Source organism: Pseudorasbora parva, chromosome 16 (assembly GCF_024679245.1).
Source record: "Pseudorasbora parva isolate DD20220531a chromosome 16, ASM2467924v1, whole genome shotgun sequence".
Taxonomy (NCBI): Eukaryota; Metazoa; Chordata; class Actinopteri; order Cypriniformes; family Gobionidae; genus Pseudorasbora; species Pseudorasbora parva.
Window position 1 is genome coordinate 38,571,880 of NC_090187.1, and position 14,054 is coordinate 38,585,933.

The following is a 14,054-nucleotide window of genomic DNA, read 5'->3' on the forward strand; positions in this document are numbered from 1 at the left end:
TATAGAAAATACAAAAGGCATCAGGACATTCCACTCTACATGATAATGAACAGTACCGCTAAATGCATTGGTGCATTCATCTGAGCTGATGAAGATATATTTGAAACTGTCCAGCCAAATACTGTTTACACAGTTTTCGTGCAGTTAAGGATCTTGCTATTCCAACAATTTAAATAAGATTTTCCTCCAGTACGAGATCTTTCTTAAAGCTTGCGTGATGCCCTCATCATGTTGTGTCTGCATTAATTTACAGTGTTTAATAATGAAAATATTGGCTGTATTGTATCAATCAAGCATGAAAAGTACATAGTGAGTATAAATCGTGGGACCAGGGGAGTATTGTAGTAGCTTTGGTGAGCGTTTAGGGACCATTTGAAAGCACTTACCATATTTACACCATGAATTATTCATTTGTTTCTTTTCCCTCAAGCATGCGCATATGCCAAATAGCTAGAGTCAAGTTCAGCTCACATATGAAAGCAAAGCATAAAAATCACACAAGCCACAGAGAAACGAAAACGAAAGTATCTAGACAAACGATTGGCTGCATATTCACATCTTTGAAAGAAACTCTGGTTACACTTTATCTTGTTACAGCGTATTTAAGTTCTGAGTAATATTAATTAACAACACATACTGTTAGGGTTAGGATTATGGTTTGGTTTAGGACCGTAAGCATCATTTTCTGTTACTATAGTACTATAGGAAATACATGTAACAAGGACGCTGTAAAATTGTGTAACCAAATCTTGTATGCTTCCCCACATTAAAAAAAAAGTGTAAAAACATTAATACTGTAAAATATTATTACAACTTAAAATAACTTTTTTCCTATTTTAATATATTTTATAATCTGAATTTTCAGCTTCATTAAACCAGTTTTCAGTGTCACATGATCCTTCAGAAATCATAACGTTTCAAAAGAACAGAATTTATTTGAAGCAGACATTTTCTGTAACAATTTAGTCTTTACTGTCACTTTTTATGATAATTCTTTACTGAATAAATGTATTAATTTCTTTAAAAAACAATGACATATATTTTGACTTTAATTGTAATGTAAATTAGGTCACACCTTTGACACTATTAACTACAACTTTTGCCTCAGTAAACTGCTAATTACTGCTTATTAATAGTTAGTAAGGTAGTTTTTATGTTTAGGCATTCGATAGAAATAAGGGACATAAATAAGGTCATGTAGAATAAAGCATTATATGTTCTTATAAATAGTACTAATTAACAGTCAATATACATGTTAATAAGTAACTATAGTTCATAGTAAGAATTTGACCCTAAACTAAAATGTTGCTGTATATTAATACATGTTTAACATTTCAAGTTAACATTAATGTATTATGAATGAACATGAGTTTGCAAATGATTAAAATTAACGCTAACCCTGTTTGATACCTAATATATTAACTAATGTTCACAAATTGAACCTTATTGTAAAGTGTTTCTATTCCTTCTGTTACGATTAAGAAAAAAAGGTTCATCCCTTGCAAACAAGGGATGAAAAGTATAAATTACCCTTTCAGAAAATGTTCACTAACAGACATGAGCAATAAGCAACAGGATGTCTCATTTAAATTCAGCAGCAGTTTCTCGTTGATATACACACAGCGATAAAGGAACGGGTAATGGAAAGTGAGACACATGCATTAACACTGAACTGATAAAATTCTGGCACATTGAGGAATGCAGGGAGCAGCTTCCACCCCCTTCCCATCAAAATACATAGTGGCACTACAAGCAGCTGTTTGTGAAAGGCTTGGGAGTTTGATTCTGCCTTCTCGCTGCACAGCTTGTGGCGCTACAGCAAAGTAGCTCAAGCGTTTCCTTCCTGAGGGGGATATGAAAAAGCAATGGTCTCATCTTTTCCTTTTGTAACGGTTCCTCCACAGATGTCTAATGATGTCTAATGAAAGCTGCTTCTCACAAAGGACAGTGGTTATATAATATCAAGACAGATTTCTAAATGGTGCAGAGATGACGTATTTTTGTAGGCCAAAACTTGGAAACAAGATAGCATTTTAGCACTTTCGGTTCCATTGTCCTGAAGTCGATGGGTTTTTGGTTAAATGCTTGGCATAATGGTTTGTGGCGAAGACAAGCTTAAGATATGTTTATTCTACGATTAAAAAAATACATCTAAATGTGACTACAGAAGTTGTCAGTGACATTAAACGTCATCAGTCGAAGAGGTAAACAGGAAAACTGTAGTCTGCTTTCACGGCCCCTTGTTTATAACCGAGCTCTTGCAAATTATTATGACTCAAATTTCCAGGAAAAAATATTTTTTAAGACCGAAAATGGTTTTTGTAGCTTAGTTATGGCGACATTGAAGTCATTTGATTGTGGTGTAGTTCGTTTATAGCCTACATTTAGCTTTTAACTTCTGCCCATTGTATTTTATACTTAAAAATTCAAGTTTTGTTCATTAGTGAAGATAAACAAAACATAAAAGAATTATAACCATAGACCATATTTTCTCTAATAGTCCTAAAGCCATTGGAAAGTCGCTGTGTTGGGAACCAGGGTGATACGAGTGTCTTACAAAAAATTTGCCCGAAAAAGTTGGGGGTTTGAGGCAATCGGTTTCAGAGCAAAACCTTTATGTCACCAAAACCTGGAGAGTTTTATTTTGTAACCATACATTTTCATGGGTCTGAACTTGAAATATTTCATATATTTAACTTAAAATGATCATGTTATATCACATTTTTAGTAGTGGAAACTTGACTAGCTTTAACTAGCTAATTCAATAAATACCACCTTGAACATTTAAGATATCTGTATGTAACCTTGCATGTAACCTTTAAAAAAATAATAATAACAGAAACTCTTCTAAATGATCATAAAATATTAAACACTACTAAATCTCCCAATTAACATTTATTTTGCACAAAAATAGTTTTTAGAAATCCCAGTCCATTTTCAAGTTCATCAAGCTTAAACCAATTAAACAATTTGGATTACTTGAAATCATCAGGCCACTAGGGGACAGGCTCCAGAAGGAGCAGAATCTCATTGAACCCCATGTTAAAATGCCCAACTTTACAGCAGAGAAAAAGCCTGCATGGTTTAAATTGTGGTTTCTGTCTATACAGCTAATTTTGCTCTTCATGACAACTGTGACGGGGTGAATTATTTTATAACTCATTCGTTTACATTATATAAAGCCTTAAAGTTCTGCATAATTAAGGGCGTGGTTACTTTGATTGGCAGGTGGATCTGCCGTTTGTCTGCTGTCTAGTAATCATGTCACCTCAGCTCTGCCCACGTCCCGTCTCTTTGCCCATTGTCAGTTAACTGAGAGTGACGCGCAATGACGTGTTGCCAAGATAGAAACGGCCAGCTCGTCTCTACTTCACACTTCAAAACTGCTCTTCAGAATCCTATGGGTGACGTCACAGACACTACGTCCATATCTTTTTACAGTTTATGCTATTAACTCATATTTTCACATGGTAGGCCTATGTCTGCCAACCATGAACCAACTGTAATAACAGAATGGTTTAAAAGAAAAAAAGAAGAAAAAAGAGAGATTCAGTCTTTTCTTTGTTCAGAAAGCTCCAAACACATTCCTTTGAAGATTGTTGTATTGGTTACTGAAATGGCATTAAATTCCCTCACTCACAGTTCAAGGTGAGCCGTTCAGTGGACACACACAATTTCTTAAGAAAATCTATCCAGCTGAATAATGGAAGTGTCTGAAAACATGAATATCTGAGTGTCTCAACCTCTCTCTTCCATCAGCCTGCTCTGGGATTCAAAAAGCAAATCTGGGCTGGAGAGGAAAAAATGTTACAGTCATTGTACAGCACTAAAGACCATGATGGGTAAAGAACACTACAGCCTTACCATTATGGGTATTAATGAAACTAATTTAAATAAAATAGAAATCTAATGTGCTAGGCTGACAGAAAGATATCGAGGACTTTAGATGATGCCAATTCTGAATCAACATACACAACTGCCAAATTTTCTATATACTTTAATCATTATGAACACAAATTGTACTAACTGCTTTAATGAGATCGTTTCTGCCTAAATTGATACATGAGTGTCTATATATATACACACACACACACATACATGCACACACTCACCTAAAGGATTATTAGGAACACCGGTTCAATTTCTCATTAATGCAATTTTCTAATCAACCAATCCCATGGCAGTTGCTTCAATGCATTTAGGGGTGTGGTCCTGGTCAAGACAATCTCCTGAACTCCAAACTGAATGTCAGAATGGGAAAGAAAGGTGATTTAAGCAATTTTGAGCCTGGAATGGTTGTTGATGCCAGACGGGGCGATCTGAGTATTTCACAATCTGCTCAGTTACTGGGATTTTCACACACAACCATTTCTAGGGTTTACAAAGAATGGTCTAAAAATGAAAAACATCCAGTATGCATCAGTCCTGTGGGAGAAAATGCCTTGTTGATGCTAGAGGTCAGAGGAGAATGGGCCGACTGATTCAAGCTGATAGAAGAGCAACTTTGACTGAAATAACCACTCGTTACAACTGAGGTATGCAGCAAGGCATTTGTGAAGCCACAACACGCACAACCTTGAGGCGGATGGGCTACAACAGCAGCAGAGTCCTACACGAGTCCGATTTTGTAAATCCACACCCGCCCGTACCCACGGTGCGTTAAACCACATCCGACCCGTTTTCCGACATGGAGCACTAATTAAAATCTGCACCCGACCTGGCCTGCTTAAAATAGAACCGACACTCGACCCGCACCCGAAATAAAATCAGTTTAGCATATAACATTATATAGGCCTACACATTTATTGCCAGGTCATACAAAAGTAATTACAGCAGTGTGCCACGTCTTTAAAATTCAAACACATTATTTTCAATAAATGTACGCACACCAGCGGCGGCATTCGGCGCCTGTCTGCGGCGACTCAGGAAGTTGTTCAAAATCCTGATGCACCACAGATGCGCCAATGTACTGTACTGATACCCGCAGGCCTATATAATGTGCCCATCCAGCGCTGAGCTTTGCGTCCGGTGTGCAACCCTCTTGAAGCCTTGTGTGATTTACCCGCGGGTACCCGAACCCGTGCAGGACCACTCATCTCCACTACAAATAGGAAAAAGAGGCTACAATTTGCACAGGCTCGCCAAAATTGGACAGTTAAGGACCTGAAAAATGTTGCCTGGTCTGATGAGTCTCGATTTCTGTTGAGACATTCAGATGGTAGAGTCAGAATATGGCATAAACAGAATGAGAACATGGATCCATCATGCCTTGTTACCACTGTGCAGGCTGGTGGTGGTGGTGTAATGGTTTGGGGGATGTTTTCTTGGCACACTTTAGGGCCTTTAGTTGCATTTGGGCATCATTTAAATGCCACGGTATACCTGAGCATTGTTTTTGACCATATCCATCCATTAACCATGTACCCATCCTCTGATGGCTTCTTCCAGCAGGATAATGCACCATGTCACAAAGCTCAATCATTTCAAACTGGTTTCTTGAACATGACAAATTGTAGCCCAGGAAGTTTCCATCAACTGCAACATGCTTTCCTATCAATATGGGCCAACATTTCTAAAGGATGCTTTCAGCACCTTGTTAAATCAATGCCATGTAGAATTAAGGCAGTTCTGAAGGCGAAAAGGGGACAAACAAAGTATTAGTATGATGTTCCTAATAATCCTTTAGGTGAGTGTATATAAATATATAGATGAGATGAAGACGAAGATGACAATGAAGAAGACGATGATGATGAAGATGAAGAAGGTTCCAGGTGAGGGCTTCGATAAAGGACAGGTAGTCACTGGTGGATCGGTGCAAGACCAGACAGTGAGTGTGAAGGTGAGGAGTGCTTATGTAGTGGTGAGTGGTGCACAGGTGATCAGAATACCAGTGATGGGGAACGAGTGGGTGTGGCAGTGTCTGATGGCTGAGAGGGCATGATATATATATATATATATATATATATATATATACATACATTTTTTACATTTTTGTATATATTTGTAAGACACAAATATATGCATTGTAAAATGCAAAATCATATAATTAATCAAATCATTAAAGTCACTCGTTTGGACAGTTTATCTGTACGGGAAATTGCAAATCCAATGTAAATTTCAGACAGGCCTTCTATAAAAATGGTCTAATTCCACACCTTTACTCACGCAGTGTGCTATAAGCTTGAATCAGGACAGAGTGGATTTATCAAAGATGGAAGAGGGTTTAGATTTAGAGGGTTTAGTCCATAAGGAGGTTCATTTGCATAAGCACATGCACAGACTCAGCTGCTTTACTTTTCATGAATAAATGTTCATAATAAGCGAGTATTGGGTTTGTAACTAGATATGAAAGTTAATGCAAAATCCACCAACTGTGAATCAGTCTGGTGTCTGTTATAAATGTAATGCCCATTATTTGCTCAACACTTTTAATCAACACTTATTACATCTGACACTCTCAAATAAAATGATATGAACGAGCGAGATTGAAAATAAGAGAAGCATTTAGTGTTCATGTTCACATATAAACATGTGCTTGCAAAGATAAAGGCCTCGGACCTGTGCGTGCATGCACACACACACACACACACACACACACACACACACACACACACACACACACACACACACACACACACACACACACACACACACACACACACACACACACACACACACACACACACACACACACACACACACACACACACACACACACACACACACACACACACACACACACACACACACACACACTACACAGTGTACATAAACAAACAGTATGACAGGATTTCTTTTTCACAGAGGTGAACTTTATCCTTAGATCAGTGAGACTCAGGCCGTGTTTACACCTGGTATTAAGATGTGTTTTGGTCGTCAGGATCACAAGTAGACTATGGAGACACATTTCTATATAAAACTGATGGTTTAATTTGTTCCACTTGCAACAACCTCTGTCCTGATTTCTTCCCAGGGAGGGTCTGGTCTGTGGGTGGGTAAATGTACAGGCTTTTTTAAAAATTAATATTAATATTAATAATTAACAATATAATTACATTGTTGTGTTTAGTTGATGCATAGATATCCACGTACAAAGTTAGTAAAGAAAACATTTTGTAAAATGCTGAAGCACATTACACTAGCTCACCTGTGCGGGATATATTATGTCTGACACTCCTGCAGTATTTCACACGTGTGTGGAAATTAGAGCAAATATAACCTCTGACAGCTCAGAAATTGAGGAACTGACCCCAGGGTATATACAATATTATCTACATTCCCTTTGGTGCCCCCAGCATACAATATCTATATTTCATTGCAGGAGACATTAAAACATTTTCCTAAGAGAATCGTAATGGCCTTCCCCGCTGTGCACTTCTAACCCTGCAGTGAGAAGGCAGAACAGAATACCATGTTTTACTGTCTGTCAAGCATGTAATGAGCTATTGTCTATGCGTTCATATGGCCCATTTCTTGACATTGCTTTGACTTTTCTAGATTTGTTTTAAAATATAGATGGCTAAAAATGGAAACATTCAACAATTCAGGTGAGATGAAGCTGTGCATGGACCATTTATAAGTAGATCATACAAGTATGATTTGAATGTGTTCAGGAGCGATGTTTTTATGGCATTCAAAGCCTTTACAGTTTTTTATTTATTTATTTCACCTGCCTCGAATTAGGTTGATAGTGCTTTTTATGAGGTCAGTATGGATACAGTAATAACTGTGGCTTTGGCAATGGACTCTAGGTAAGAGAGAATGTAAGAGGAATTTGAGATAACATTACACTTTTTGATTAAAAAGTAAAATAATATAAATTAAATAAATATTCTGTTGACCTGACTAATAGTAGCCTAAACATTTATTGCAATTGTTACATGTATAAAATAATCTCTCACAGTTAAATAGCTTTAAACATCCAAGAACAGTAATTATGTATAAAACAAAAAAACAAAATTAAGGGATGTTAGATTAATAATACATTACTAATTAGCTATGATGAATAATTAACTAACCATACCATGTTTTGACTGACTCCATATGTTAGCCTTAATTACTCATACCTCTTTAAAAACAGGAAACGTGGTGCGAGATTACCTTTTTAAAACCGGGACTAGTCTCACAATTCAGATACTTGCTAATTGTATTTTGTTACTGATTGCAAATAACATGACAAAATTTGTTGTTAGAAACGTTATATAGATTAAATGTTTTTTTTAAAATTACTTTTAGATTATATTCAACTTGTTTATCACCTCGATTTCAATAGGATTATTATGTACCATATACAGTATGTATATTATATATATATGTGTGTGTGTGTGTGTGCGGAACGTGCGGAATGAAGGATTACTTGGCGAACACATGGCACCATAATGCACTATGGGAAGAAGGCAAGCCGACGGAGGAAGTGTGGAACTTTGGGCAATGTTGCTGGGAAACCATGGGTCCTACCATCCATGAGGATGTTACTTTGACACGTACCACCAACTGTGGCCTCTTTCAACAGGATAATGCGTCCTGCCACAAATCAAAAATGGTTCAGAAATGGTTTGAGGAGCACAACACATTTGAGGGGTTTATTTGGCCTTTAAATTCCCCAGATCTCAATCCAATTCAGCATCTTTGGGATGTACTGAACAAACAATTCCGATCCATGGAGGCTCCACCTCGCAATTTACAGGACTTAAAGGATCTGCTGCTAACATCTTGGTACCATATATATATATATATATATATATATATATATATATATATAAACACACACACACACACGCACACACACATTATGTAATCACAATATATACAAGCAACTGCATTTCAGTCAAGAAAGTAATCACACACACCAGCTCAGTCAGGGCTACAGCAGGGTGTTGCAGGAACAGGGGAACTTTATGACGACACAGAAAAGTTTCTACACAGGCACTATTTAAAGCATCCCATCAGGTAGGATTACCGCCTGGCATGGAAGTGGAAGAACTCAGAACAGCAGAGACGTGCAGATCGTCAGCTGAGAGTATGTGTCAAAAGTTTGGAATACTACTTTCGTTTTGAAAAGAAAGACTGCTGAGTTTCATGTAGGTGAAGGTGTTGACATACAGGTCCGCTCTGCCAGCACTATTACTATTTCACAGATCAATGCAGCCTTGGTGAGCATAAGAAACAGCTGACCATCTGCATGTCTCTGACTTCTGCTCCTTTGCCAGGTGGTAATCCTATATGATGGGATGCTTTAAATAGTGCCTGTGTAGAAACTTTTTCAACATTAATAATAAGAAACATATTTTTTGGGCATCAATAAGGATCATGTGACACTGAAAACTGGGGTAATGATGCTGAAAATTCCGATTTGCATCACAGGAATAAATTATAATGCACTAGACAGAACAAATGTGTTATTTTAGAATAAATACAATGTACGATTATAATCAATTTAGATTTTTGGTTTTATTATTAGGGACATATTTATTGATCAATTTGATGGAGATTGCCTTGTACACAGAAGGAAAGATGAAAAATGACACAAAAACACTCATAGTCTACAACACAACATATGAAACGATCTCACACATTTTCTTCCTTAGAACTGCTTTTAACTTGTTTTCCCATCCTATGCACTTCTGTCATGGAAACATATTATTTTGATTATACTGAACCCTAGTGGCCAGAAATGGACAATACATTTTATTTTGCATTGAATTTTTACCTTTCCATTATGAAAAAGTAAGTAAAAAATGTGATCCACAGATCATTTAAGCACCATGAAACATCACACATCTATTTTAGTTAAACCTACAGTGAGGACTGGGGCAAAATGTGACACTATTTGTGTGGTTACATGAATAGGGTAAAGTTATTTCCTTTTATTAGGCACATAACATTACAGTTGGCATAAACCAGAATATCCAACTGAAATAGCTTCTTGAACTTCTAGAAATAAATGTAGTGGGGCTTGATTTTGTCCAACAGGAATCGCTTGAATCTTTGTGGTTTGCTATTGCTGTGATCTCATGTGTGAGTAACAGGTTTTCCCACCCTCAGTAAACACATCATCAATAAAAAAAAGAGATGACATAGCATGGAATATTCATTTTAAAACAAGTAATGATGTGCATCGATAAATCATAAATAAACTGCAATATTCCACAAAAATGTCATTGTGTTTACACACCAAGAATGAAGACAATGTAATATTTATAACAATAACTATATTAGCATCCATGCTATGACATCTGCCCCTTTAAATGCTTGATCTTGTTAATGTTGGTGGATTAACCTTTAATGTTTTTGTCATTCATTAGCTGAAAAAAAAACTGTTCTGAAAATGAATCCAATGGTTTTGTTCATATGTCGCGATAGTTATCGCGACGTATGAACTGGCTGAAACATATGAACAGCCATTTACATCAATCAATCCTGACTTCCGCTTCATTTGACGTCACTTCCAAGATGTCGGCAAGTCCTGCTTCTAATGAGCATAAACGTAAAAACAAACTTAACATTAGACAGTAAGTTTATGTAATGATACCTTCATTTTTGCTTTTCTTCAGCTATTTTCAAAGAGATTATGTTAGTTTTATTGTTTTTGCCATTATTGACCCCGAAGTACGATAAGCCTCCTTGTGTCATGGCGACGTCACATCATCAACTTGTGAACATGACGTGTGACAGGTCTGAAGTGGGACATTTATTTTGGGATATACCCATGTCTAACCTCCTCTGAAATGCAAACCTCATTTGCCTACAAAATGACCTCATACCTGCAACACTCTATATGGCGAATAAGCCTGCCTTCTAAATGAAAGAGCCAATCACTGATTAGTAAAGTCACTGTAGCTGCCTTTAGAAGTTCCAATTGCAATAGGGTTCTGAGATGCAGATTATGCATGCACATTTGCTGTGTCCAATCCCCCCCTGTTTTTCTCATGTTTCGAGTGTTACGAAAACTTTATGACACAGTTGTAGTCCAATTATTTGGTGATTTCAGATATGAAATTTAATCTCAAACTTAGCTAACAGTTTTTGAGAAGTTTCTCCATTCAAAGAGCTAAACTTGCATTTCAAAGATGGCCGCCAAGATTAATGACTTCCAGGGGGGAAATACAGTTCATTAAACATTTCTAACAGCATATTTATAGCCCCATGGTAGCATGGAAGTGTATTTTTATTGTATTCACTTTTTATCCAATGTACTAATTGATGGCTATAGGCAATACCAAAAATATGATGCTGTTTTAGTTTTAATTTGTATAATACACAAACATTATCATAATTTAAGAGTAAACAAGATGTTTGAAACCAAAACACAAAACCACTAGAAACCTCTGTGACTTTTGACTCTGTAATATATTGTATCTGCCCACCAGGTGTTTTCACATAAAAGTAAAAGCAGTTGTTTTCTAACCCTCAGTAGCTTAACTTATTCACAGCACCTTGTGGCCTCAAACACAGGTTCAATGTTTGAACAATACGTAAACCATAGACTGTAAAATATGTAAACAATGACTGCAAAAATATTCAGTTCCGTTTAAGCAAAGTGGGCTCTGTAAATTCCGGCGAATTGACATACATCTCTTTATCATTAAATGTCACGCAATAGGCTGTTTGATGTTAAGATTTTTTGTTAGATTTTTTAGTTCATAAAACTCACCGGCGTGGAGAGCGGGCAGGAACATCAGCGTCACAGACTGGAGCGAGCACGTCTAAGCTCCGCCTTCCCCTCAACTTGGTTGACTGCTGCGGACGCGCGCCAGATCAGATCACTCGCAGCATCTTTCAAAAGGATATGACTAGACTAAACGGGCAGAGAATGGATGCAAACGTCGTGGTACTCGGTACAGACAATGTTGGAAAATCTGGTAAGTTTTTCTTAGAAAGTATATGATATACATCCATAAAATACATATTTTTTTCTTAGTCAGCTTTTGTAACTTTTTTTAGACATTCTTGCACATATCTAAACAAATGCTCATACACCTTTATTTGTTTTTGTAGCACTTATTGTCCGCTTCCTGACTCGTAGATTCATCGGGGAATATGGGGATATTGGTAAGTTGCCCTATTCACTGACTGACTTGCGTTTCCTTTAATGCTTTACATTTTACTATAACTTATACGCTTTCTCTACAGAGTCCCTTTATGCTCACAATGTCGTTGTGGATGGAAGAGAGCAAACGCTGAATATTTGGGATGCACCATATTCACAGGTGATTCAGTGTTTCAGAACCTGTTGTAATCCAGGTTAACTTTTTTGTCGACTATTTAAAGGAATAGTTCACCCCAAAATTCAGTCATCCTTTACTCACCCTCAAGTTGTTCCAAACCCTGTATGAATTTCTTTCTTCTGCTTGAACATGAAAGAAGATAGTTTGAAGAATGGCGGTTACCAAGAAGTTGATGGAACCAACTGACGTTCCATAGTCATATTTGTTTCCCTTATAATGGAATTAAATGGGGACCATTAACTGTTTAGTTCCCCATATCCTTAAAAATATCTTCTTTTGTGTTAAGAAAGAAAGAATAAGAAAGAAATTCGTACATGTTGAAGGTGAGTAAATGACAGAATCTTCATTTTTGGGTTAAATAGTTATCACTTTAATCTCTCTCTCTCTCTCTCTCTCTCTCTCTCTCTCTCTCTCTCTCTCTCTCTATATATATATATATATATATATATATATATATATAGACACATATAGTATCCTAGCTTGGTCATGGTCTGTTGGCTAGACTTAGAAGGGTTTTTTGGACACTTTTTCTAACTTGCAAACCATCTTAAACCAGCTAAGACCATCAATTCATCTTAGGCTGGTTTCTACTGTTATAAAACGTTCTGTAGTGAATAGCAAATATTAAACGCACCATCTGAAAAGTACAATAAATACACAATGGTTGTCTTCTTAGCAGGACCTGTCCATCGAGTCCTTGATGTGTGAGAAAAGAGTCCAGTGGGCAGATGGCTTTGTGCTGGTCTACAGCATCTGTGACCGAGCCAGTTTCAACGCAGTCTCCAGACTCATTCAAACAATCAAAACAGCTAAAGACTTTCTGGGCTTTGAGAAAATGCCCATAGTTATTGTGGGAAACAAGAGAGACCTGCACCATCGCCGTACGGTCCTCAGCGAGGAGGGCAGGCTACTGGCGCTCTCTGCCGACTGTCAGTTTTATGAGGTCTCGGCTGCTGAGAACTACCACAGCGTCCTCATGGTTTTCCATGGGCTGATGGATCGCATCAGGGAGTCCAGGGTGTCTGCGAAAAAGTTAGCAGGCATCAAGGGCATCGTGAAGAGCATGTCGGCAGTGTTCGCTCGCAGGAGAACAGATTCGTTGTGAAGCTGATTAGAGCTCTGGAAAGCTTACAGTATGTGGTCTTATGACCTATTTTAGAACCATCGAGTGGGATGAACTGTTGTTGTGGTTCCTAAGAGAGTCCGGGATCTCTCACATGACTACAGCTGGACTTCCACATGGGCAACTAAGAGATTGCCCTAAATATCTGCTAAGGTGATGGCATCCATTGAGAATGTGTTGAAAGCAGAGAGTTCTCAATACGTTGCTTATGATGCTATGTGGTAGCAGATTATATCAATCAAAAGTGGAGTTAGGTGTGAGGATAAATAGGTCATTTAATCTCATTTGCTTACTTCAAGCAGAAAAGATTTCAGTGCTTCTGCAAATAAACATAAACACTGGTAAACACTGTGGTGATGACGGCCTTGGGACTCATTCATGATTCGATGCTGTGATCTAAAAATATAAGCAGACGTAAGATAACATTGTCCTTGGCTACATTTATCAAACACAAAAGTCTCCCACAGTATAAGGAGTTGTCATCAGCTCAAGGCCGTCTTGCAGTTTGAATCGCAATAGTATCAGTCTTTAATGATTGTGTGTATGTGCATTCAGATGACAGCACGTGTTTTCCCCAGCTTCTTTTCTGAGACTGTTCAAGTGCTTTATGAAGAACAGACCACACTGTAATTGTGCTACAAAATCTAATAAATCACATAAAGACTTCCCCTGAATGCCAATGCACAGTGCAATGTTACAATCAT

At 37.4% G+C, this 14,054-nt stretch overlaps 2 protein-coding genes across 3 annotated transcripts in view; one reads left to right on the forward strand and one right to left on the reverse strand.

The window, feature by feature from the left end:
- Window positions 1-11,742, reverse strand: part of slco3a1a (solute carrier organic anion transporter family member 3A1a) — a 92,981-nt gene extending 81,239 nt beyond the window's left edge. Inside the window, exon 1 of the mRNA XM_067418938.1 lies at window positions 11,654-11,742. The gene's annotated coding sequence lies outside the window, so the exon portion shown is untranslated. The remainder of the gene's footprint in view (window positions 1-11,653) is intronic.
- si:dkeyp-59c12.1 (Ras-related and estrogen-regulated growth inhibitor-like protein) lies at window positions 11,705-13,956 on the forward strand. Of its 2 annotated transcripts, none has more exons than XM_067418942.1 (4): window positions 11,705-11,861; window positions 11,998-12,051; window positions 12,133-12,209; window positions 12,907-13,956. In XM_067418942.1, the coding sequence occupies exons 1-4, from the start codon at window positions 11,789-11,791 to the stop codon at window positions 13,330-13,332; spliced, it is 630 nt and encodes a 209-aa protein (XP_067275043.1). In that variant the 5' UTR covers window positions 11,705-11,788; the 3' UTR covers window positions 13,333-13,956. The 2 variants fall into 2 exon arrangements, with proteins under 2 accessions (XP_067275043.1, XP_067275042.1); XM_067418941.1 differs by having other exon boundaries at window positions 11,706-11,861; window positions 12,904-13,956.
- The last annotated feature ends 98 nt before the right edge of the window (window positions 13,957-14,054 follow it).

What these genes read in the sequence shown, in the direction of transcription:
- si:dkeyp-59c12.1 (XM_067418941.1), top strand. Translation starts at nt 11,789, where the DNA reads ATGACTAGACTAAACGGGCAGAGAATGGATGCAAACGTCGTGGTACTC. An exon ending in AGACAATGTTGGAAAATCTG is followed by an intron (nt 11,862 to 11,997) that starts GTAAGTTTTTCT and finishes TTGTTTTTGTAG; the next exon opens with CACTTATTGTCCGCTTCCTG. An exon ending in CGGGGAATATGGGGATATTG is followed by an intron (nt 12,052 to 12,132) that starts GTAAGTTGCCCT and finishes CTTTCTCTACAG; the next exon opens with AGTCCCTTTATGCTCACAAT.